General features: G+C 39.1%; 1 protein-coding gene across 5 annotated transcripts in view; it reads right to left on the bottom strand.

Moving 5' to 3' along the window:
• Positions 1-998: 998 nt before the first annotated feature.
• Positions 999-27,413, bottom strand: part of SATB1 (SATB homeobox 1) — a 93,401-nt gene continuing 66,986 nt past the window's right edge. For 3 of the 5 annotated variants that reach the window (XM_074861336.1, XM_074861328.1, XM_074861343.1), the window contains exons 10-11: positions 5,964-6,167; positions 999-2,721 (exon numbers count right to left, since the gene is read on the bottom strand). In XM_074861336.1, coding sequence (XP_074717437.1) covers positions 2,233-2,721; positions 5,964-6,167 — 693 coding nt within the window. In that variant the 3' untranslated portion in view covers positions 999-2,232. Of the gene's footprint in view, positions 2,722-5,364; positions 5,461-5,963; positions 6,168-27,413 lie in introns of all 5 variants that reach the window. The other 2 variants (XM_074861358.1, XM_074861350.1) reach the window with 2 other exon arrangements.

Below are 27,413 nucleotides of genomic sequence, written 5' to 3'. Positions count from 1 at the left end.
ATCCGTGTCCTTCCTAAGGCTTGTTTCCCTCCCAGAGCGGTACTAAGGCTCTTTTCTTTTAATTGGACTGGCTCCCAAACCCAAATCATGGTGCAGCCCCAACACAGTCCTGGAAGCAGCCAAGAGGTGCCACAGCTGGGACCTGCTCAAGGAACCCCCAAGGGTGCTGTGGCACCTCCGGCACTTTTAAAGATGTGGAGTGAAAACAATGCTTTGCTGCCTAGTATGTATCTTCTTAAAGAACTTAATGGAGCTATAAGGAGAAATTTGCTGCAACCTAAGAGCCATTTGTGCTTTTGAAACTTGTCTAGAGTTTTGCAAACTTTTGGTCATTTTAGAAGAGCTCTATTCAAGCCCTAATTGCACAGGGTGTAAATTGTTTCTCTCCTAGGAAAAGAGAACAACGGTGTGTACTTCACACCTTTCAGCTGTGGACTTCTCTCTAGCCTAGACATGAGCCTTGCACAAATTCAGAGCTCACGAATTGTTATGGCTTTATCAAGGACCTTATTAGTGATCATTAAAAATAATCTTGCTTAGAAGGGGACTTCTATGTGCAAAGCCCATCTTTCCTATTTACTTTGTGACTATTAATGTTTTTTTTAATGTTTACACATTAGTGCAAGGAATAGTGTTAGCATAATTCTAGTGTAAAATAAAATCAGCTGTATCCATTATAAGTGCATTACTGCCAGGAACTGTAAGTATGTTTATGCCTGATAGCCTTTTGACTCAATAATATCCTGCTATCTCTGTTGGGCAGGCAAGTTTTTAAACCAAGAAAAGACAGGTTATGATTTTCATAACCAAACTGTGCTTCTCTTTGAAGTATGTTATCTAAATTCAAATTTTAAGAAGGTCATTAAAAAATTCTGCCTGTGATTTTAAAGGAGAACAATTGAAATGTCATCTTCAAAGTGGTGGCAAGAAGGTACAATGTGCACTAAGAACAAGTTCTTCCTCCCAGATATACACATACGCAGACAAACCCTGCCATATCATACCATACAAACAATTTTAATTGTGTAGTTACAGTCAATAACCACTCCTAGTCAGAACATTTCTGCATAAAGAAAATTGTGATACACTTATAAAAACAGCCAGCTGTAACAAAATAACTGGTGTTTTCATAGCAATAAACTCATAAAAAAGAAATACACCTTTATACAGAAAATTTATACAGCTGTAGCTTTAAAATTGATTGTAAACCAAAGGAAGACACATTGCAAACATCAATTATTTTCACATTAATTGCATAAGTTTCTAAGGTGATCTATTAGTTTTATTTACCTAAGCTTATTTGCATGATAGTAAAAATTGCATACAACAATAAGAGTGAAGCTTATAGTATGAATTGCTTGGATAACATAGAGCACTTTTTATAGGCAACTGTGTAAAGCACATTTTCTCTATTTAAAACTTTTAAGACACTTTGTTTTACTGCCCATCAAAATACATTTATAAATAGAAAAAAAAAATCAGTATGGTAACAAGAGAAGCAATATTACATTTAACGGAAACTTCCAAAAAAATTAATTACAACATGATGCTGCAGGATCTACAAATAAATAATGAGGACTAAATTGTGTTTCACATTTTCTTTTTCATTTTCTTTAAAACCATGTAACAATGAGAATGGAAAAAAAAAATACAGTGACCTTTATTTCCAAAAGAAAACAAATCTGAATTACGGCAGTGCCATATAATACAAGGCATTTGTTGGCATATGTTATCTTTAAACTGCATTCCACAGTCTATAGTTCTTTTGTAACATACAATAGAACAAGAGTAACAAACTCTTTTTATTTTATTTTTTTAAATAAATGTGAGTTTCCAAAGATCAAGTGTGGAGTGCTACAGTAATAATTAAAAACCAAGAACAAAACAAAAACGAAAAACAGTAAATCACAAAAGTTGTAATGCTTGTCTGAAGGCTCCAGAATCAAAATCACTGGTATCATGCTTATTGGGTACACTCACAGTGTATCCAGTGAACACAAATTAATATCAAACAATCCTCAACGCTTCATCTGTTGCTGCGAAGCAGTTTGTAAAACAGAGTAAAACATCTAGTGCAGTCTGCATTATCCTTTTTTTCAACTTTTGTGCAAGTTTTGGAAGATTCATTGGCCAAACAATGAATAATAAAGGTTTTTGACAGAACGCAAGATGGAATTTTCATTTCATTAGTAAATACCAGCGGCACTGTTGAAAGAAAATAATACTTTTAGATCAGTCTTTCAATTCAGCATTAATCTCTGTGTTCCCTTCTACCGATAACTCTTCTTCTAGTTTAACTGAAAAAAGCGTGTTTGCATTTTTGTCTTGGATGCTGTCTTCTAAATCCTTGAGCAACTCTTCCTCCTTGTACTCTGCAACATCCACCTCCAAACCAGAATTGTCCTTCAGCTTCCCATGGTGCTTGAGATAATATCGCTGGTTCTGAAAGAACTTGATAATGGTGTACTTGGGCAGGTCAAGCTGAGCGGAGAGAGTCTGGATTGCTTCTTCATCTGGATACAGGCCTACATCTTGTATGAAACTCTGTAGGATCCCTAGGGCTTCAACAGAAATCTTTGTTCGTGGTCGGGGTTTCTGACGATTTTCATCCTCAGATTCAGCTGGTGATGCTACTGTCGGTTGCCTTGGGGGTAGTCTGGGACCTGGTTGCTGTTGCTGTTGCTGCTGTTGTTGTTGCTGTTGCTGCTGCTGCTGCTGCTGCTGCAAGACAAAGCACAGCATTTTTTTTGTACACGTATTCTTGCTCACTTTTTGTGTTACCAAAAAATCCGGGGAGGGGGGTGGAAATTGCAATGCTATAAACAAAGGCTTAGTAAGTTTAAAGAACAAAAAGGAAAAAAAAAAAAAAAAAGCAAAAAAAGCCCATTACTGCTGAACCAGAATTAAAATACGAGTTAGTAAGTCTCTGCATACCTTGCACATGTCTGTTGTGTGTGAGCAGAGATGCGGGATAAAGGGACGGTGGGATATGGACAGACAGGTGGAGGGAACACTCTGGCTTTGTCTGACTGAAAGCGCCAATGACGTGACATCGGTGCGGTTCAGCTGACAAATTTTAATGAACATGCTCCACGAGTCAAGTGCAGACGAGACAAAATGCTAAGTAGGTGACATAGTATAGGATTAACTTGACCAGCTTAGCCAGAACTGTAGCAAGGGCAAAGTGAGAAAAGTGCCAGATGAGGGCAAACACACAGGAGCTCTGCCAGCAGCAGCAGCTGCTGCCCAAAACCAAGGGCTGCAAATCTCTAGCAACAGCTAGACTAAGGGACTGGGGGGATCAGAGAGGAGGAGAGCATTTTAGCTAAGTGAGGAAATATCCCAGTGCTGATCTGACCTTAGCATGCACTAAAGTATCGTCACACTTGCAAATGTTACGACAGAATATGTTAGCTGGAAGCGCCTAATGTCACACTGTCAAACCCAGCCTCAGCAAGGACAAAGAGATCTGGAGGTAGGAAATCTGTATTTCCCCTTCTGGCTCCGACATCTCTTGTCTGTGGTCTTGGAGAGGGTCTGTCTTGCCTGTGTTCAAGTATCCCAACGTATACACAGGGAACAAACATATTTACCTGCTTCTGTGTTTGTGCTGGGGATTATTTAGTTAATATTTATAACGCACTAAGATGCAAAGCTCCAAATAAGTTGCACTATTATTATTAGAAGGGAACATGCTGCATTCCAAAAACTCAGGCAATGAAAATGAGCCAGTATGCACATCAGAAGAATAAGATAAAGCAAATCATGATGTAAATAATTAACAAGAGCTTAAAATGAAGTTTTGCAAGCATGGATTCAGAAACATTCTTAAAAGGTGAGGCACTGAGCCCTTGGGACAGAAATGTTTTTCTCATCTACCACCGGAGTACAGTACACTGTAAGATAATGTTTAAAATCAAAAGTAAATTTATCAGCTACTGTTTTTGTTGACAATTCTTTCACTTCACAGCACAGGAAGCACTGGTTAGTAAGATATTTTGGATCAGCAAATTTCTTGTCATATGGTACAAACCACCAGTTATTATTAAAAAACAACAGCAGCAAAACAAGCAGTTGCTATCACTACATTTCATTTCCCTTTGCAAGACTCTCTTTGACAATTTTTTTGTGTGTTGGTAGTGGTTTCCAAGCTTCCAGTTGCAGCTCACTTGCAGACCCCAAGCAACACAAAATACTGTACGAATACTATAAACATTGGAGGAATTACAATTCTGTCCACTTTGCAGCGCCACTCGTGGTTGTGGAGACTTCGCATAGGTCTCAACACCTGGTTTAAAAGCCACTACTTTAAGTGATCTTCGTATTGTAAGATCTGACACAAATTCTCATGGAATTAGGGTTCTTGCCTCATCCTTGTTCACATGCTTTCATGTTTTATGGTCTGTGAGCAGTCCCATTCAAGGCTTCAATCCCAAAGAGATTCAAGACTACTCGCAGCACATTAAATTCTTACAAGACAGGAGGCTTTATATATACAGTTTGAAAACTTGTGTCTTGGATACATATTTATGCATCTACAGAAATTACCATGTAGAAGAGCAGAGACAAAACTCAGGCCTGATCTCCCAATCCTCACTCTTACAAGTCATATTAAGAGATTACAATGCAACTGCTTATGTGAATAATATTCGCAAAATCAATCACACAACTTTTATCAACAAGGCAAGAAAATCTAAGTAAGTGGAATAGTGGTTGAATGTTTATACTGTGCATAAGCTTCTCCTTTTATCCCCTTAAGAAGCAATTTTATTAAAAACAATGTACATTTTCAAACAAGTGCTGTTTTATTACTTAATATAGATCTTTCTCTCTCTTTTTGCTAAATCAAACAGCAAGTTTCCAGGCTTTCACAATTATTTTAGTAGTTGATATCCTAAGGGATTGTCTTATTCAGTTTGCTTTATCTTTAATATACACCCGTGTTGTTTCTGGCTGTGAGATATCTCTATCCTTCCTAGCGTTGTAAATATTTTTCTGTATAGGTAATACAAATGATACACCGGTATTTCAGCTGAGGTTGGGAAAGCACAGGGTAATATCTGCCCTTTAAGAGGGAGCAGTTAAAAGGCTGACCTCAGGTCTTTCGTGAGAAGGGATTAAAGAGTCCCCAGCTCCGAGAGACAGCAGTCCGCACTGCCGACCTGGGCTACAATATTTAGCGAAACAGCCAGCCACGTTCCCGGCTCGTGGTGCCCATGTGAGCAAAGGGTGGGCGCAGCCCCCAGAGGAGGGGGCACCGCCGGGGCTGCCCTAGCGTGGAGGCCGGCTGTCTCCAAGCCCCGTGGCGTGGGTCCTGCATCCCCTCCTCTCTCTCCCTGACACGGTGCCCTTGTGCCAGCTCACCTGCGGAGCAGCACCCAGCCAAGGTCCAGCGGTCAGCAGGCCTGGTAAGAAAGCGCCTCTATGCTCTCCTTTCCCAAGGGTGGTGGGAGAGGGGCTCTGAAGGAAAAACAAACAAACATTGACTCACCCCAGACTTGACTGGGGTTAAAGTGGGATGAGGAATCCCCTTCCCTTCGCTCCTACCCAGGGTGAGCCACCACTGTTGAGGGTTCGAGCTCAGCTTTTGAGCAGCAGCGCAACAATGTCCTCCCACTTTGCTGGTAAGGTGTTTGACAATCGATGCCAAACACCTCTGCCTTTGGGTCCTGACACCTGTCTAGCCAGGGACAGCCAGCACGGAGGCTCGCCCTGCCCAGCACGCAGGCGCCGCTGTGCCACCGCGTCCACACACGTTTGTGAAAAACCACCGAACCGAAACAAAAACCATGGGTGGTCGCATGCTCTCCTTTGAACTCTGGTGGCAGACAGCAGCGTGCTCTTATCTCGTACCAGGAGACCTGCATTTAGCCTGGCCGGGAGGAAAGAAACACTAATTTCCTTTGCTCCGTTTAAAGCTTTATTTACTTAGCGCTCTGCGGGATTGGCCAAGGTAAACTAACCTGAATCTGTTCTGCTGGCACATGGATAATGTGGGAAGGCCTGTCACCATGGTGATGAACTGCATTGCTTTCTTGTTCATAAATGGCATCGCGTTCAGGCTGAGGAAGACTGAGGAACCTTCGGATCATGGAGAGATTCTCCCAGAGGGTCCTGTTCTCTGGTGAGGGATCTTCTTTCCAACGTAACAGCTCACAGAGCCACCCCTTGAAGATAACACCAGCAAAACATTAGTTTTTTTCCTCACTTCACGAGGGTGAAATGTGTACTTTAGAGGTGCTGTATTCTCTCACACTCTCCCCTGGTAGGAAAGGGCTTTCACTTAAAGCAAACACCGATACACCAAGAGGCTGCCTCACTATTTCAGACACTCGCCAAGCTTCAGCGTTCTGGAAAGCACCTTCCCCTTGGTCCCATACCACAGTGCTATTGTTTGTTTGCTTAGAAACAAACCGCTTGATGAAGGCAGAATCCCTTACACGCTCCCCTCTGCAGGACAGGGGTTTCACCGATGCCAGTATATTCTTTCTGCTGCCTATTTTCTTTTATGCATGGCTACACCCATCCGAGAGCATCCACACCGTGTTTCAGGAGCTGGTAGATTGTCTGCTGAGCAATTTTTAAAATCCTGGTACTACCACTGAAAACAAGCAAGCACTTCAAATATCTGCCCTGAATATAGGGCTGCCTAATGTAAATCACAGCAGTTAGAGGAGCTCCCTAACGTCCTTTCAAAAGACAGGAATCCTTTGACTAGACACAGTCAAGTAATATCTTCTTCCTATCTGTTACAAGTAGAGGTGCCTCTGCAGGTGAACTTATTTCAAGTGACAGATGATTATCTGTTTCAGGTTTTTTCTCATAGACCCAGTTTTACGTACACTATTAGGACTTGAGGGGGAGCAAGATATACTCAAGCTTCTGATACACCCTTTAGACCATTTTCACATCACAGCACAGCAAGTTGCCTAAGAGCTTACCTGCTCTAAATCAGATGTGGTTTTGGGACACATACTACAAAGCTGGCTACAGAATCCCTGCAAGAACTGCAGCGGTTGCTAATTTGCTTCTAAAAGAGACATACAAGTTCATCTTGAAAATTTAACAATTGTTTCTTTATGTCTTCTTAATTGGGATTTTTTTCTTAATTGTGCATTGGTAGTTTTAAAAGAAAAGTGTAAATGCTCTAGCTAGGACAATGTGCATCACCAGAAATTTTCTGGTATATTAAAATTTAGAAACAAAATATTACATGTATAAAACATGCATGCTTCATTTCTTTTAGCTTCAAGAATCTGTTTTCAAAACTAGGTCCATGCAATTTTATTTCTTAATGCTGTAGGAAAGATAATGTGACGTTTTATCGAATCAACAAATAATATAAATGTACAAAAGCTTTTAGATCCTTTTTATATGTACTGGTAGTTGAAAAATGGTTTATCCAGACTAGTTTACTACTAGATACAATAGATACATAGATACAATATAGATATGTGTTTTCCTGAAGACATTCATATCTTTAGCAAACAGTTAATAAATGCAGTGTAAAAATATTGCCACGACAGGAAGAAGTGAAAGTAAACAAATAATCTTAATGCATTCATATTGTATACGAAAATATTTAGTGAGGTGTGTATAAAAATTTGAAGTATATTCTCTTGGATATAAGTGGAAAACCGAACAAATGACACAGGAGAAAAAGCCCCCGAGAAACAGATAATCAAAATGAAAAATGTTAGAGAGATGGTGGTAGCAGAGCTGAGAAAGCAAAAATTTAAATGGGGCCAAAATCTGCCAGGTACTCACTAGGTGTGCTAGGGAGAGAGGAGAGAGGGAGGAGAGCGGTGGCAGCAGAAGCAGCCCCCAGCACCCTGGGGATGGAGCGCACCCCATTCCCTGACCACTAAGGCTGGATGCTGGGTATTGCCCAAGGTTTAACAAGCTGACTGGGAAATGTGGCCAAATGCCTTCGTATAGAGCACATAACATACAGCCTGTCCCAGCTGGAATCGTATGGCATGTTTTTAAAACAGTAGGAAGGGTCTGTGGATTCTCCCTCCCCATCGTAAGGCACCCTGCAATGTGTTAGCACGTTAATGTATGAACTCTCCCTGCCCCTAACAAAATGAACATGTTGCTCGCAGTTCTCTGCCCACCTTGCTTCCACGGGGATACGTGCTGGATTATGCTCAACAGCAGTATTAGTTTTCAGCAGTGAGTTAAAAGAGGTGCAATCAAAAAGCGTAGGTAGTGTGTTGGGATGGAGGAGAGAAGAAGATGAAGTGAAACAAATCTAGATCTTCTAATTGAAATGCAGTTATAAAATTTTTAATTAAAGCAAAAAAATCCAGCCTGCCCCAAAGCATAAAAATTGTCCTTTGGTTGTCTGGAGTCTCCATTGCTTCACATTGAAACTGTTGGTCCTCTTTCTAACAGTGGTGAAACAGAGAGCAGAGCTGACTATCATCTGCAGTTTGGTGAAAGTAAAAAAAAGACAAGACAACCTGTCCCCTCCCATGACACCTCTCTAAGGTATACAGACAGACTGGAAAAGAAATTGCACCATGCATTTAGAAGTTGCACATATTTTGTCTGGTGACCATGTGAATCACAGATTTTTTTTTTTTTTTAAAAAAGGCAGTAGAAATTCTTTTTAAATGTCCAGTAGTAAAAATAATTCCTAAGCAATCACATTTTACACTCATATTTCACAACAGTTTTTGTTAACAAATTCCTTCTCCCCTTACTGTTATTTCTGTTTCTATATTTACTAGATCAGACCTTACTGTTATTAATTACTGATGGCTAAACATTGTATTTCCAGTATTTTTCTATCAACTTTTGCACTGAAATAATAATTCTAATTCCTTATCTAAAAATTATTTGATGAATTGTAACCTGAAGCATGTCTCTGCTAGGCTTTCAGGGAAGCAGCGATTTTGAGATACTGAAATCAGATGCTTCTGACACAGTACACACAATAGACTGCTATTCTACCATAATGTCTCTTTCCCACTGGATTCATCACATTTTTAAAGAAGTAGACATACTCTGATGAAATGTATGATGGGCAACATGGAAACAACCAACTGAATTCTTCTCAAATTATAAGGATAGAAACAATTTTTTGGTCTTCATGGTTTATTTCTGAAAACATTTATGGAAATTGATCCCACAAATATTCTCAGAAGATGTAGTAACTGGGCAGTAGGAGAGGCTGTAGGAGTTTACTTGCTTAAGAGACTAAAAACTTGATACCAATATGCTTTCTTTTGGTTCAAAACAAATAAACAAAACCGTAAGCATTTGTTTAGTTTCAAGTTCAGAATTCCGTACATGACATAACGCTCATTCATAAAAGTCAGCTAAATCAGAATGTATGAAATGCTTTTTGTGAATTTTAGGAAAAATAATCATACAGACTTTTCTAATGGTGAATTTAAATTTGTAAGTTTTTTTTCCACTTGATCTAAATAAGTATGAACTGCTGTAGTCAATGCAGTTGAATTACAAGTGAACGTAACGAGGCTGATTTTTTTCCCTTTCTACTCATATAACTCTACACCAATTTCTGTCTAGTTCAAACAATTTATTCTGAAGGAGGGCTTGGGCCATTAGGTCTTTTCTGTCTTTATAGTCTTACCGGAAGTAGAAAGGACCACAAAATAATAATGGCATATTTATAACTCAGATTAGATCACAACCAGTTTATACAGCATATATAGTACATCGTTTAAAAAACAGCCTTAAAATAATTAAGCTGATATATCTATGCAGCAAGGCAAACCCCCCAAAACTCTGCACTGACATTGGAAACAACCTTGATTTTAAAACAGAGTAAATTTGCCAGGCAACATTACACTGAATATAAAGAGAGTACAAAGCAAAATATAAACATTAGCCACATGTAAATATGTTTGGAGAACTTTCAGGATGTTACTACTTTTCAAACTGACAAAGTTTAATTTGACACCTTCTGTTCTAAAACCTTTGTTTCTATTCAAAATCACGCCTTTAGCTGCTATCAATCACTATGCTCTCCCTATTACTTAAAATACTGGCATGGGCCCTGGATAAGCTGAAAATGCCATGCAGATGAATTCTGAGATAATATGTTCAAACCTGTTATATACAACACAAATCCTGTAAAGTTATGTATTGTAAACCTACATTTATTGGGAACTAAAAGTCTTAAATCCATCTGCTACAAAGAAAATACTGTTATGCACTTTCAAGTAACCAAGTACCATCTGCAAAGGTCTTGCTACAGTAAGCAAGAAAATGGTGAAAAAAAAAAAGATGCTAAACCTAAGATATTTAAAATAAATAAGAGTCTTCTGTCTGGTTTTCTGATAGGGATTTAGTAAAGAAACATAAGACATTAGAGGAAAAAAACCTGTGAAAGCCGAACTGCCAAACTATTGCAGAAAAAGCGCAAAGAGGATAACTGCCAAACATTAGACTCTGCAAGACCCATGAGCATGCTTATTTTAAAGAAAGCATCTATGCATTTTATCTGTGTATCCAAATGCTATTTTATTCAGTCTGACCCGTGCTGTGTTTAAATAAAATCTTCTGCTCTCTCACATAGAGTGTCTAACAAAATATTCTTGCATTCTGATATCTTTCTTACTAAAAGAAAAACAAATTATAATTGAAATCAGCACTTAATACCAACCTTAACTAGATCAAAGAGGGTTGCATTATGATCATGAAAGATCTTTTCTGGGCAAAGCTTTCCAAATCAGCAACAAACACATCTAGTCTGGGAAGAAAGGGCTTCAAGGTGGAGCAACTGAACTCTTTTGTTTGGTGAATTTGTTATAGTGATAATAGTTTGCCAAACGCTGAGTATTTCTTACAGAATAACTAACAAAGACTCCAACATTTTTTAGAAGAGCTGTAATTTGAATCTAAGAAGGCAAAACATTTTAGAGTATCAGGGCTAAGATATGAACAGTTTTTCTTCGCTATAGTATATCTAAGATTATTTTGTATCATTCTCTGGGGCATATAGTATAATAAAAATATATGGTGTTAAAAGAAATCAGTCTAAATAGGGAGGTATTTGATACAAACATTTTAGCAGAAAGTGTGAATTGCATTTCAGCATCTACTGTGAACAAAGACTAAGTACATAATCCATTAAACAGTACTTCTAACTCAAAAAAAATGAGTATTGTAGACTAAAGTAGGCATTTTGAATGAGCACATTTTCAGCAACTAACTATAAAGCTAGCAATTTATCATTCAGCAAATAATTTTCTACTTTTAAAAGAATCTGTAAGTGTTACTTATGCTAATGAAGACTGTTTTTAATCTGCCCACAAACATGCTAATAGAGGGCAATTTTTTTTTATTTACAATGCTGAAGGCACTCCAATTTATAGAACACAGATATGAAATTACACTTGGTAAAATGGGCTCTTAATTGTCTAAGCAACCCAAATCCTTCACCTTTAACACAAAAGCTTACAGACAAAACAAAGGAAAAGAACTCATGGACTAAACTTTAAATATTGACTTTTTCCCCTTCAAGAGCCATCCAACTTGCTTTACAAATCTCATTTTTGTTCCAAATGGCTGCGTTCATCATAGACGTTTCCCCTTCTTTTCAAAACAGAATCCACGTATAGAAAATAAGAGAAAAGGCCGACATCACCACTACAGTATATGCATATAGTCTTAGTCTTTAGTATTAAACTTGTAAGCTGCTCATTGCACAGAAAGGTTGCTTTTGGAAAAGTCATAATACTTTGAATGAGATACATAATGGTAGCAAAGGAGTACTGAAAGCATTTTAAATTATTTACTAGGTTAAAAGGGTGAAATGGTACTTTAAATACATCAAATTTCATCATCTGGGCCATTTTTTGGTGGCAAAGTGGTATTGATCTTTCCAAATGCTTAAAATTAACTATTTCCAGAAGGTCATTATTTGATTAAAGGCATTAAAGTTGAGGGCAAGAAATGATGCACTTTGTCTTCTTTCCCATTCAAATAATCATGTAATTTAATCAGAACTATCCCTTCATGTCCTGTAATAAAAATGTTTGTCTTAAGATATTGTTCTTTACCTAACATATTAACCTTTAAATGTTATGAAGTTCTTAAGAATAATCTCTGCTTAGAGAAGATTCTTCCATAATGCAATGAAAGGATCTCCAGCATTTAAATTGATAAGGCCAAATTTCCCTTACACATTGATTGGAAAATGCATTAAACCCTTCAGCTGAGATTTCTCAGTGTTCAACAGGATCGAAAATTCAGAAAGTTCTGAATCAGTAAGCTCATGCATATGTCATTGAGAAGCAAAATAAACAAATGTTACTTCAGCACAAACAAATACGACAAATAAGTAACAATGGACACTGCTTTAAATTATCTGGGAAATGCTGTTTGCGTTACAATTGTATTATCCAGAAAAATATAGCAGGGAACACCCACTGCAGGGTAAGAACAGAGCATTTAATTCAAAATTCATTTTCAGGCTGAGATTACTTAAATCTGACTTCTTTTTGGGTGAAATACCTGTGGGTTCAGACATGGGAACAAACCTAGATGATGAGAGCCGTCCTTTTTAGCCTTAAATGTTCTTCTGGAATTTCCTGACTGCAGGAAAATTTATTCTGACTGCAGATTTATCTTTCCTAAAATACATAAATTGTCCTTATTACCTCCTATGCAAAGCTGAATAGACCAAAATGCTTCACAGAACTGAAGTCTGCTAAAAGAAAGGCCACTGGATATTTTTATAAAATTTTAGGAATAAATAATATAAATAAATAAAATAATAATAAATAATAATCTACCAGATTTAGTGGGTTTTGATACTGAGCAACACATTTGTTAGCGAAAATCTTTTCAGTTTAGCTTACATTTTCAAGTAATTTTAAGCTCTGACTTCTGTGAGGCACATACTTTCGAGAAATTTTAAAAACTGCTGTGAATGTTCACTACTTTGGGATTTCCCTATTTTTCTCAAAAAACTGTGTATCTTTAATTCAAGAAGCAAAAGCTGGTTTTCAGCCTGTTCCAGAAGATGAGGAAAGATACCAGAATACGAATGTCTCTTCTGGAGATGTGGCCTAAAGTGATAGTAAATGTTCCCAGAAAGATGGTTGCCTTAGTATTTTATTTACACTAATCAGCCTTAAGTTTCAGGCTTTGCCTTTGAGCATTCCCCTAAATCAGAGAAAGTTTGAAACCTAAAGCTGTCCTTTATCTCCAGATATTTCTGGTTTATCTATTTTACTGGCTTTCATTACTAGAACATTGAAAGGAGAAGCCAGATGTGAATTTTAAGTAAATCTGTATCTGCCATCATAATAGATGAGATTTAGCAAAACAAACAAACTGAAAACCCCACAACCTCATAGGGCTTTTCAGAAGAAAGGTAAACTTCACTAGCAGGAACAATTTTTTTTGAAGAATACTGGAACAGATTATGACATTTCCTTAAATTTCTTATCCAACCTATTATTCAGCTACACCACCTGTCCGGATGCTACTGCCACCTCTTCTCCAGGTTGTGAAAAACAAATGACCAGTTATTAGTGGTACTGATAGTATTTCACCACAGTTTTTTTGTGATATCTGAGGGGAAAAGGATTCCTAATGTCTGTTCTTCCCTCTGCCTTTTCTCCTCTCTGGCTGAAGCACTTAAGAATTAAATACATATTTCTATTCTTGTAAACATCCAAACAAAGAAATAGGAGAAAGAAACTTGCCAAAGCAACTTCTAAAATTCAATGACGAGCAGCAAACAAGAACAGAAACAAAATGACCTGGAGAGTTGTGGCCCTGTTCCCAGTCTCGTCTGTTGTATTAACCGCTCCTTCTACCTGGAGCCAGGGTGAGCAGCTAAGAGCCACTGCTACCAAAAAACTCATCGGATTAAGGTCTGAGGCTATATCAAAACCGGTGGGTAAGTTCCCTGTGTATGAGCACTTAAGAGGTACTACCAGCTCATGGAAAGAAACAACCTAACATGTAACTCTAAAACTGACTGAAAACATAAGTATGATCACTTTTTAGTTGAGTACAGAGGGAACTGAATAATACTAAGTGCAGGGCTTCTCCCAAGTCTGGCTTCCCTGCTCTCAGCCTTCTCCACCTTTCCTTTCCCTTGTTCAAATGTATCTTTTTCACAGTGCCTAGCAATGATAGATAGCCACAAACTCTAATCAAAAACATAATATGTATGCCTTTGAAAATCTTACATAAAATGCAACTACATTCATATGTAAAAAGAAGGGGAAAAAAAGTAATAGATGCAAACAGTGGGTGAAGCTTTATTCTGCCTTCCTCTACTCCAGATCCTTCCTCTTTCACACACACAATTCCATTGGCATTGTAACTGCAAGATACACATGACAAAAATGGACTTAACAATAAAAAAAAAAAATCTAAACAAGAAAAAACAACTGCTAATTATTAAATAAGTCAGTCTTAGTCTGGTACATTACTTTTTATAGTACTGGCATATAAAATGGGTCAGTGGGTTTCACAGAGGGTGACTGGTAATATATGGCCCTTTATCTTTTATTTAAGTAGAGAGAAGTACTGATTTCACTGCAATACCAATGCTTCCCTTGAAAGTAAATATAACCCTAAATTCAACCACGACCCTTAATAGCCCATATTTATTTATTCTTAAACATGCAATCAATTTTTGTATGGCAGCTATATCTGCAGTTTAGCTAGAGAAGAGTCTTTAGTAGAAAGAGCCGAGCAATTTTAAAAAATCTTTTTTACCAATTTACAAGTGAACAGCAAATGTTTATTATTACATTGCTTACAGAGATTTAACATTTGCTTTGGGGAAAAGACCTCCAGTAAAAAGGCCATAGGGCCAAAGTGTCACTTCCGTAATTACTTATACGTGTGTATATCATGTTGTTAGATTTATTTTTTTAAAAAAGATTATAATTTCCCAGAAGGAGTAATTTAAATCCATGGCTTCTTGTCATATGTTTTTTCTTTCCAGAATTCATTTTGGATCAGGGGAAGATCTACCACACACTGAGGAATCACAGGCTCATAGATATTTGGACTTCATTGTAAATTCAGTTCAGCTGACAAGATGTTCCAACAAGCGACATCATTCCAAAACACACATGGCTCAAACCCGTTCTCAGACATCCCTCCACATTTTTAAGGCCTAACTAAATGTTTTGATATAGATTTGAATTAGACATTTAAATATTCTGAGAAAATTTCTTTTAACTTGTCTCTTGCAGTTCATCTGGCTTCCGTGGCTTTCAGCTTCGTAGTGAAGAACACTTAATGCTCTGATAATGCCAAGGGTGAGGGGAGTCTTAAGGAAATTGAAAAGAAACATTTCCCTAACTGTCCTCCAGATTTTGTTAACCACAACACAGTCAGAAAATAATGCCCATTCCATCAATAGTTTAAAAAAATCTTTAAAATCCACACCTGTGAAAGACAGACACCTCCCAGCAAATGAGAAGGAAACAGACAGAAGCATCTATCTCACCCATGTTAAAATAAAGGCAGTGAAGCCCTTAGAAAGCTAAAATACCCCTACTTGTAGCATGGTTGCTTGGGGCATAGACTTAAAAGAATAGGAAAGCTGAATCAAAAGGGAAGCTGGAGAGATCGAGTTTCTCCCTCCTGGGTGGGAAGCAACACAGGAGTGTTTTCAGCTAGTTTGCCATCAGGATGAGGACAAGAACAGCCACAAGGGAAAAGCTCCTAGAGAGAGCAGTGCTTAGCGTTAGACTTTTCTTCAGAGGCCAAGAAAAGTGCCAACCAAGCTGAGCCTCAGCCCGAGCCGTATTTCCAGGCAGCAGCTTCAGCAGCAGCTTCTGCCCTTAAATCAGGTGCTGCATGGAGCAGGCACACTTTTTCCTGCCCTGATCACTCTATCCTGTCCCCCTTCCCCAGGTAAAAAGAATCAATACCTTTAGTTAGACTTTCTCCTCATATTAAATAAGAGTAGCAAATGATTTCTCGGAGGTGAAGCAAACTGGCTGCCCTAAAGCAAAAATAAAAAGAATCGCATTCAAGCCCTTCTTAGCTTTTTTTAAAAGTTAACTGGTTTTATATAAACAGTGGAAAGTTCCTATATCTGTAGAGCTTTCTCCTGCATGTTACATATACTAGAGATGCTAAGCACCAGGCTCAGCAAAATACCTGTCACCTAAATAAACCCACAGACATAACTGATACGTGTGCAAATCTTGCTCAGTTGGGGTCCAAAACTTCAGGGAATTCTGCTAAGTCCAAACCCAGTCCAAACATCTTTACTTTACAAAGATCCTGAAAACTATTTTCATATGCTTCTCAAATGTCATCCTGAAGTAAGGGAACATGACACTGCACAGGAATAAAAATGAGATGATCACAGAATAACAATGTGTTTTCAGACCAAATCTGGCAGAATTGGAATTAGATAAATATTTGCAAATTGGAATTTTTCCCCACTTAACTAGCTGCGTGCTTGCCCTAGCCTATTCATTATATGCCAACAGTCTGGGGTGATTCGTAACCAAAAATCTGAAGTTTGACTTAGAGGTTAAATGTGAAGAAAATTTAAAAATGGACACAATGAAACATTGTTAGGAACAGTGAAATTAAAAATTAACTAGAACAAAAAATTGTCTCCTTTCTCACCTTGCTCCTAGAAATCTTGTAACATTCTTTCAGGTGTTATGTGTTTTGAATTTAACAAATAGGGAGAAAACACACACCTATTAGTTCTCCTTCCTTTGACCAACAACCCTTCACCTGAATTGTAATCAGTCCCTCCTTTAACAAACTGCTGCTTGGACCGTTACTGTATATTTCTGTTTGCATAAGATGCCTTTATTCTTTGCAGTAACGTGTTTAGCAGCTTTCGGTTTTTCAGGAGGAATTTTACCCTGTCATTTCCTGTTTAGTGACGGGTTAAGCTCTCTTTTGTTTTCTGCGCTATTTGGTACCCTGCTTCCCCCACTGTCAGGAACCACGGGCTGCTTGCTAACTCCTCAGCCTCCTCCTCAGCTCTGGCACTACAGCTTTGTTTTCATTTCCATACGTCATTAACTCTCGTACAGCTCACTCAGACTTTTCTCCTTCTTTTTTTTAAATAGTGCTTTAGTTTCTTCATGTTAAAACACCAACATACTGAATCTTCAAAAGCCTCCCGAATCAGTGATCTGCCCACAGCAGGCATGAGCAACCTGGAAATCAAGAACATGGCTCTTTTCCCAGCTAAATCCGTGTCGCCACACAGAGAAAGGAACGATGTTTTACCCATGAAGTTGGCAGCACTGGCGACCAGACCTCGGATCCCCAGCACCCAGCGAAGCCCAAGGGCATGGGGTGCCCATGCTGTGCCCCACGCACAAGCCAGTGCTTGTGCAAAGCAACTGGGGGTGGGGGGATGCACTTGGGGTGGGATGTCCTCGGTGCAGCTCTGGCACACAGGGGACAGCAGTAGGACAGAAGAAAGGGACAGATGGAGCAAGGGTGGATGGTGATGGTATGTATGGAAGGGGAACAGGGTGGGAACAAGTCAGAGGAAGGCTAAGAGGAGAGCTGTAACGAGAGGAATTAGTGAAGGCAGCAAGAGGAAAACAAAACAGAAGGTGAGGATACAGAAAGCGGGAAGAGAGATTAAGAAAATCCATCCTGCCAGAAGCAGCACCTCTTGTCAGGCAGACAGCAGGTGCTGCCTGGGGAAGAGCTGATTCATGCATCTGGAGTGTAGGAACCGAAACACCTCTACCTAAGAAAGAAAAACTAAAAATAAAAGATTCAAAGGAGGTGGGAGAGGGTGCCATGCTTTTTTTTCTTTTGGTGATCCAGTGCTTCCTGACTGCATGACATTTTTTGAATAGTTTTGAGAAGAAACTAGAGCTGGATTTCTGGACCCTTGCAAGAATCCTGACAGTTCATTTCAGCATTATCTCTTCCAATGCGAGGCCTTCCTGCCCTCCTCACCTTACTCCTTTTTTGAGTTTCATTTTTGAGACATCTGCAGCCATAGCACCTCCAGGGCTTCGGCTGCACCTCCAAGACAAGATTTCCCCTTTGTTCGGGGTCAGCACGGACCCTGGGGGAGTCAGTAACAGAGGTGGCACTGCCATGCTGTGAGGGACACTGATAGCACATCCACCCTGACCTACTCGGCTCAGCTCTGGGGGACTAGTAACTGATGGCCAAGTAGTATGAGCATGGGTCTTTAACCCTCTCTTCAACAGTCTGGGGGCAATCTCTGCAGCCAAATTTTCTACTACAAACTGTGCCTTCAGTGGCTTTCAAAAACCATACTGCTCACCTTCTTCTGACTGACTCTTTGCACACTGACTCTTAGCTCCCTGTCTCCTGCACTTTCGATATTTCCACTGCATCACAGATCACTGGCAATGGATAAAACAATCTCTTACTAAAGCTACCTTTTTTTAAATGTCCCCTGGAAGGCTTATTACAGATTAGATTTGATGAATCTCTATCAGATGCACTGCACCACTCCTCTTGCCTGACAATACCTGCCACAGCTTTTTGGGAATCTGCTCAGTTGCATTCTGCACACTTACAGTTTTTTCCCTTGCTGTAAGAATTGTTTTAGAACCTTAGAATTACAACTGTCTATCAAAATTGCATTAATTTTTTTCTCTGTGTAGGAAAAGTAGCCAACAATGATCTACTAAAGAGTAGATGGTTTCAAAAAAACCGCCTTACTAAGTGTTGAAGGCTGTTTAATTAGGGAAAGGTGAACAATTTAACTGAAAAAATGGATTTCTAAAAAAAGCAAAGCAATTTACAGACAACATTTATTTTCCTAAAAACTAAACATAATCTGTTTTCTTAAGAAATACTAGAATGTTTTAATAAAATTTAAAAAAAAAATCCATTTCCTGTTTTCCAAAATTCTAGACACTTTGATGATTCTTTTTTAAAAAGAACCTTTTCCCCAAAGGAAGAGCTAGAGGGAAGAGTTAGCAAAGAGACAAAATTCATGGTGAAAAACTTTGGCAGAAAATTTTATTTCTGCTAAATTTAGGTAGCAGTGAAGACTACATTTTTGGTTAGAAGCTCTTCTTAAAGCGAGGTGTTTGCTGGCACGTTATTTTGAAAAACAGCACAGTAGGATGACTTCTTTAATAAGTGGGCATAAAACCCAGTGATTAGAAAGTCTGAGTGAGAGACAAAACACCCGTGCGATATCTGATTTCTTTGCCAAAGCAAGGAAGGTCACGGAGAAATAATCTCCAAAGACAGCAGTATCTCTTTCTCCCTATATGTTTACTCTTTTATTTCACTCCTTTACAGTGAAAGGCAGACCTTAACACGCGCACACACACATGCACACACAAAAGGAAACAACAACCAAAGAGGAGGGGAAAAAAAAAAAAGGAGCCTGAAATTTTAGTTACACCACATGTGGTTTTCATTTGTGAAAAATGAACAAGCTGTTTGTGGTTAAACTGTCTAATCTGCTGTTATCAATCTAGCGCTGCATTCAAGATTTACAGGATACATCAGCTTCTGTGCCACATTAGCTGTAAAAGGGAGAGGGGGTGGGAGGAAAAAGGAGGAGGAGAGAGTTTATCCTGAGGAATAATATTTCCAATGCAGCCACACTCACACTACATCTGGTTGTGCTGGTAGCGGCAGTTAAATTGAAATATTTCACAGCGTGTGTCAGAAACATGCAGAATGGTAATTATGACAGATCTGATTAAGCCTGAGTGCCACTAGCTCCCTGGCCAGCTCCGGTTGTGCAGGTGTGACCTTGTGCGTGCCTGCGTGTGTAAATAAAATTAATTACAAGCGAGAGGGCGAAGGCTTCAGTGACATCACAAAGCGGAGAAACTCCCAAGGGGGAGACCTAATGGAATATTTTCCCTCAGTCTAATAATACAGTTCATATTGACTTGAGGTAATTAGTGGGATCATTAAAGCAGTTTTCCCGGCGTATTTGGCTGCCTGATCAGATTAGTGAAAATGTTCTTCAGAACAAGCCCTGTGTGGTCTGCCAGAGAAGGAGGAAATAAAAAGCAACAAAGCATATTTTGGAATGATAAGCAGCACTGGACTTTTTGCACGGCATTTTGCAGGGCCGGTCTCGGGAGCCTGGGTGCCTGACTCTCCTGACTGATTCAATCTTTCATCCCAGGCGCATGTGCTCCTGCTGCGCATCATCTAAGACTTTTTAATTTTTGTTCTTTTATCCTTCAAAACTACACTGTCCCTATCCCTTGCAGCTTAAAAAAATCAGATAAAACCCTTGTGGAAGTGCTAGCCTTAGAAGAACTACATTAAGATAACTGGGGGAAGGAAGAAGAATAAATACGTGATCAGCTCCCCCACACCTCTCCCCAAAAAGCTAACAGAAGATTGAAGGCACCCATTTGAGAATTAGTAACATTTTCATTTCCTAACAGGCTTACCCCAGTAAAAAAAAAGAAAAAAAAAGAAAAAAGTTTAACTACGATATAAAGTCTTCCACGGTAACAGAACACAGAGCCCTAATCAAGAAATGGACCATTTGTTTAAAAACAGTCTATTGAGCATGCTCTACCTTGCAAATGGAATATGCCAAGCTCTGTCACAGATGGCAAGCTTTGACAGTTCCCATCCGTAGCGTCGATACTCGACAGTTCAGCACAAGATCAGTGACATTCTGTCTCATTAGAGCCACGCTAATTATCACAGCTAGTTTCAGGGGAAACCATGTGTTGCAATGGTCAATTTGAAGGAGTCTGTGCATCAACAAACTGGTAATAAGGATCAGACACCTTATTATATGACAGCATGCTGCCTATGATCTGATTTACTGAATCAGAGGTACTGAGGCAACACTGAAGCCTGATGGGTTATGGAATCGCGTGTACACAATGCGGATCTGAGATAGGCTTTAAAAATAAAAGGGAGCTATATAGAAACAATACAAATAAAAAATTTTAAATGGTGAAGTTATAATGAGGACTTTTTTCATTTGTCATTAAGACATGCAGAGATGTTCAAGATCTTGTCAGCCAGTTTTATCTTTAATCAAATCATATAAGATAAATAATTCAAAATGAAAACTGTAAAATTATGGATTATGCTAAATTATAATTCATTCCATACTCTGATTTTTCAGTTTCAATAACATGTACCAAACATTCCTTATGTTGTGCCGTCTTGCTGCTTTAACAGAATTTTATATTTTGTAAAGAGCTTTCTCTACTTGGCTCTCTTTTTTCATTTGTACATTTAATGACTTAAACTTGTACTTCTCCTAGCTGCTCCCACACATTCGTGCTCCTTCCACCAGACAAAAATCATCCAACCAAGAACCCCCCTTTGCTGTTTTTGGCCACCTGCAGGGCCGCATCCTGCCAGGCACTGAGTGGTTCCAGCCCCAGCACCTCCCAGGGACGCACTGCAGGCTGAGGCCATGAGAGCATTAAGCATCAACTCCCGACCAACGCAGGGGCAGGTGTGCACCGCATCCCTCCAGGGAAGCTCTCCTTAGGGCTCAAACATACAGCGTTTCCTGAAGCTGCTACCAGTTCTTTAAACGGCCTCTGTGCAGATTGTAAGCAGCATTTGAACAGCTCACACTGCCACCCGCCTGGCTGGGAGCCTCTAGCCGGAGCAGATTTGACCCCACGTGTAAAGCATGCTCAGGAAGCACACTTTTTCATCGGTGTGTCAACAAATCCAGCCTTTGCCTTACATGTTGAAAGGGCTGCCTGGCCCCAAGGAGTTGTTTGAAGAGGTCAATATAATCCTCTTACCGGTTAAGTATTTTCCATTCTGTACCTTCTCCTTTGGCTTGAACTATTACAGGTTTTAATGCAATTTTTTTCCCCTCTATGAAGATTTCTGTGGGCAATTGCATACTGACATGAACCACCTCAGAGATTTTAAGGCAGTTTCTTATCAGTGCATCTTTGTTGATTCAAGAAGTTGTTGCCTACTTTTTACTAGCAGGAACCCAAGACTCACTGAAGTCAACCTACTCCACCAAGGTCATACCAATAATGTGGGATACGGCCAGGATCAATGCCTGCCCTTCTCCAGGCCTACCCAGACTGAGTGATACACAAGTTAACTGAGCTCAATTTTTCTATCCCCTTTCTGAGAAAGAATTAAAAAAAAAATTCCTAAAGAAATTTCCTGAGGCTTTAACCTTTATTTCTGCAAAAAGATGTTGTAAAACAAATTAAGACATGGGGCAGAGGAAAGACCTGGAGTGCTTTAAGCATTCATTTTGTTCCCACAATAGAAACCCAGAAATCTCCTTCTCTCATGACTCTGCAACACGATATTTTGTGAAAGAAACAAATCAGCTTCTATCTGCCAAGTTTCACAGTTTCACTGAATGACATGCCACTTTATGGGGCAATTCTTGATCGTGCGCAGAAGCCCATCTTGCCTTCTCCGTTCACACTCTTCCTCTCCCATCCCCACTAACACCCGATCCTGCCTGACTCCTGCTGCTCATGGCACCTCTTCAACTGCCAGAGCAATCACCCCGGGTAGCAGCGGGCGGAGGAAAATACAGAAAGAAAATTAAATAAAAAGAAAAATAGAGGCTGTTGGGTGGTGTACTTCTGCAGCTAATATTTTCCAACTAGTGTATCTTGCCTCCCCATGAGGGCGAGGGGGTTTATTTTCAGGTGGACCTGTGAAACAATGGCAGACCTCAGAGCGCATTTTGTTTCCACCTCGCGTCTCCCTGTGCAGTATCCCTCCCTGCTCCACAGAGAATCCATTGTACGCAGAGGGAGTGAGAAAGAAGGTTTTTAAGCCAAGATTTAAACCCAGGAAGTGACTCAGCTGCTCCTCTGAGGGAGACAAAGGAGGGTGAGGACTTGACAGAGATGTGGGGTGACGGGCAGAGGACTGTGCCCCCTCCTGCTCCCCAGGCTGGACCCTACCAGGGCAGCCAGAGGTGCAGCACCCTGAGGAAACAGCTTTGGAAATAATTTCAGTATCCCCCTCTTAAAGCCACATTGTTACCAGAGGGTTACTCTTGGTGATAAAAAGGTTTCTTTTCCCCCCGCTGGAAAATAGTTGAATAGATTGTTCTATATCTGCGGTAATGGCATGTTACATCTTCGTGCCAGATCCACAATACCGTGCTTGTTCAGTGTGGGAAGCTGTTTAAAAATGACTTTCCTATTAGAGTATATAGCGTAGTCTCTAGATGGAAAAAGCCAGATCAAAGATACAGCATTTATAAAACTGCTGGTTAAAAAGATAAAAGTGAGATAACAGACATCAATTTTTCACTATAAATCTCTGGGTTTACTACAACATTAAAATTTCCAGTAAAAGCAGGGTTTTATATACCTGAACTCTAATGGCCTATTCTGAAAATATTTATGTCAGGAAAAGCATGGTATTTGCATGCCAAAAGCAATTTTAGTGCCAATGTTTAGCATTCCCTTCCCATTTAACTCCTTCCCATCTACTCAAGAGTGTCAGATGCTCTGCCTAATGCCTACCTGGTGTATCTCCCCACGCAACCTTTCAGAGGAGGATGCTCCAGGTGCATACTAAGCAAAAAAGTCAAACACTTCTAATAAAATACCACTGCACAAAATGATGGTTTAGGATGGAGTCTGTAGGATGGTCTGAAACAGTGATTTTACCTCCATGCTTTGCATGCGAAACTTCTCATTTCCAAGGGGCTAACTGCCTAACCAAAGTGAAAGACAGGGACAGAAGGACAGGAAATTGGGCAACACAATGCAACAGCTCAGAAGTAACGTGTCAAAACCCTCTGTAATTAGATGAGGTTTCTGGAGGTATGGGTAGTACTCCATTAGTTTTATTCTAAAATTAAAATCAGAGCATGATTCTGTGAGAGCCAAGTGTCTTGCCTTCAACATAGAGGCACTTTTATTTGGTGAGAAGGGAGGGCATTCAGCACCTACCTGGCCATCCACAGCAATCAGCTGGATTGATGCTGCAGAAAAGTACTGATCTTACCTATTTATTCTACTATAAACTCATTTAGGTATAATAATGCAGGCTAGCAGCCTTATATTGTAGTGCATGGGACTCAGAGGTATGGAAATTTATATTACTTCAGTTTTTGCAAACTGCAATTTCCTAAATTTAAGAAATGTTAGGAACGCAAGCTGATTTTCAGCAAAGTTTTGCTTTCTTCCCTGCTTCATACTAGCATGTGCAGCCCATAGCTTTTCAGGATAAGCCATTAACATAAATGTAACTTCTCAAAACACAGCAAACAGACAGAAACACTACAAGTCTCTACTTGCCTTATCTCTCGGGGCTCTGAGGTTTGGGGGGGTTTTGTTTGTTTGTTTGTCTGTTTTTATGGAATAAAATTAGATTTCAGCATCTGTCACCATCAAGAAAAAAACCTCATCCCTGGCTCCCACATGAAAACATTGTAACCAATGCACAGTTACTGAACCATGATGCCTTAATGATCATTACACAAATCAACTTTTTTTTGTTTGAAATAACGAAATTAAGAATGTGCTTTCATAATTACTTGAATCAGACTGTCAGGTTATAAATTTAATAAAACTCCAATATGATTAAATTGTAAAAGTAACGTGTACCACACAAATTTATATATGTGTGGATTCTTTTCATTTTGTCTTAATCAGGTGTGCTGATTAAATTTTAGTAAACAATTTTGTTAGTATTGCCGTTCTACCACTGAAAAACAACCTGGAAGCAGACACAAACCACTTGGTAAACCTTTCTGTCTCCCTTTGGCATGTATTTTTCTAAAGCTCTCTTTTCAACATAAACTAGAAAAAAAAATATGTAGGCCTATTAGGCAGACAACTTGCAATAAAAACTTAAGATTTTAAATACTGACATTAGGTGTTTTGCCAATTACAGTTCTAAAACTCCCCAAAGATGTGATGTATTCAAGCAATTTGAATTATAATAGCTTCCTTAGCTCCTCAGCATAACCATAGTAACTTTTAAAGCATATATTTTGAATTTAACAGAATTTGAACTTATTCTGCAGATAATATATCAATCCTTAAAAACACAGAAACTTAAAAAATATCCAGAATGCATACATTCCTGTGCAGGAAAAGAATTCAATATTTGAAGGAATCTTCTAGCTAGGTCCCCAAACTTGTTCAAACCCATGTGCCAGATAGTCCCTTTTCTTTGGAAAAGCCAACAAGCCACCAGCAAAGCACACCATGAAACTACAAGTACGCAAATCATCACTCACCTAAGGCAGAGCACAATCTCACTGATATCACTGCAATCTCTTCCTGCTCCCGTCACCCCTTCCTTGCCCTGCGCTATGACCTCTGCCGCACCAAGCCCCTGTTGCCACCTGGTGAGTTGAGCATCAGGCCCATACGCAGCCCTCCTTCAGTCAGGTAACTCTTGCCAAAGGCACTAACACAGTGCAAGGGAAGATGCTTGTTTTTTACCTCTGCACTACCTAAGTAGAAACTTCTGTAGCGCGTCATTTAATAGCTCTTCTGTACAAAGTGCTCTAGTCAGCAGAACGTTATCTGCAGTCTCCTTGCTCAGGCAAGCCCAGACACCTTGCAGATGCTGGCTGCTCAGACACCCAATCTAATGTTGACCCAAATAGCTTCCTTAAAAAACAAATAAAAATTAAAAAGGCCCTCCAGCAAACAACTATCTCTGTCCACTGGCAGAGCTGTTTCAGGTCACATACTGTTTTATACAATAACCCCAGACTACACTCAGGAGTTAATCAAGTTTTTACATCTAAAATAAGGTAAGAGCAGCAATGTTCAATTCTAGTGATTTTAAAAACAAAACTGTTAACCAACGCATTATTTTCTAATATGTGTCCTCCAGACTTTTCACTATAACTGGAAGTGATTATCCCAGGATTTCCAGTTCTGAGCAGGAAACCAATATCCCCAAATTAAAAAAAAAGAAAAAACAAAACAACAATGGACCTCTCTCAAGAGAGGTTCTCTTAAATAATATGTTTGATCAAGCCTCTTTTTGTGCAAGGGTGACTTCTTTGCCCCAATAAATATTTCTCTGTACCGTTGACAAGCAGAATTTTCTACAGATACCTCCTTTAATATACATGGCTTTGCTACATATCTAAATCTTATTGATTGGCTGACCAGTCAACTGGTTAGAGAAGACATCCAGTTTACCTAACAAGTTCCTTCTGTGAAGCAGCTTTCTAACACAAATGGCACTTTGGCTGACTACAGACCTGAAAGTTTGCTTAACATGTAAATTACCATTCCATTGCTTAAACTGGGGAAAAAAATAATCTCTGAGAATACAGGCATAATCTCCACTATAAAAGGGAAAAGAACTACGTTTTTGGTGTTGTTTGTTTTCTGTTGTTTTAGTAGCAAAAGTCTGTATAAGAATCTAAATTTTATACCAATATTCTAAAAAAACTGCACTGCATCCTCTGGAAACTTGTGCTTCATTTTGATTACCTGTCCCTTTTAAAGTCAGCATTGGAAGAGCTGCCCTGCCTAGAAATTTTAAGACTATGCACTTAAATAAATATACTATCACATAAATTAGATCAGATCAAAATTATGCGGACTGATAGATTGGCTTCATACCTTAGTTTTGTGGAGAACTGCAATGGAAAGGGGAAGGTGTAGAAAACGGACAGTTCTCTCACCCCAAGTCTTGACATGTATATAAAGACATCTGAGGAGCACACAGGTTGGAAGCTGCTGTAACATTCTATCATAATTAGAAACATTTCAAGAGCCTTGTAATTTCCAATCAAAATTACAGTAATTTCCGATATACAAGCCATGATTCATGACAGAATTTTTACATTCCATGGGAGATTATAGTGGCCTGATGTATGACACACTGAGTACAGCACTAACATAAACAATTCAGTTTAATGTTTAAACAGCACTTGGTGTTTAGAATCCCACAATAAAAGAAACATATTATTGTAGAAATTATCACTTTGACAGTGATTGAAGGGTAGGCAGGCATGTGGCCTATAAAGCTATAATTTTTACAGTCCACAGCTTGAGTTTAATCATTTTGATATAACATTTTCAAAATATCGCTTTAAATGCTCCTTACAGCATATAACTTAAGAGACAACATCCTTTCTACACAATGAAATGGAGTAAACTCCAAAACATGAACAATGCAGAAGTCAAAAGTTAAAGACTGTTAAAAAGAAAACCAGCACTAAAATGCTGACAGCCCAAGAAACATCGGTCTAACTGATCATCATCAGCTTTCCCTGGAAGCAATTTTAGAAAAGTAAAGGAATAGTGACTAAGTGGACTTAACATTTACTCTAACATGAAAATGCAACACTGCAAGCACTGGTGCCTTTACCATTTCTTTCAAGCATTGGTATAATGTAGTTGCAGTCTTTCCCATTTTTCTATATATTTTTCCTTTACTTACTTCTTGAGTACATTCTCACTTAAATCAATGCTTTTTGCATACTCCAGTCATCTTTCTCAGAAGACATGTCACTTATGATAATCACACCCAACAAGTGC

This window comes from Strix uralensis, chromosome 1, assembly GCF_047716275.1.
Source record: "Strix uralensis isolate ZFMK-TIS-50842 chromosome 1, bStrUra1, whole genome shotgun sequence".
NCBI classification, from domain to species: Eukaryota; Metazoa; Chordata; class Aves; order Strigiformes; family Strigidae; genus Strix; species Strix uralensis.
The sequence above is the reverse complement of the archived record's forward strand: the minus strand, read 5'-3'. Positions and strand labels throughout refer to the sequence as shown.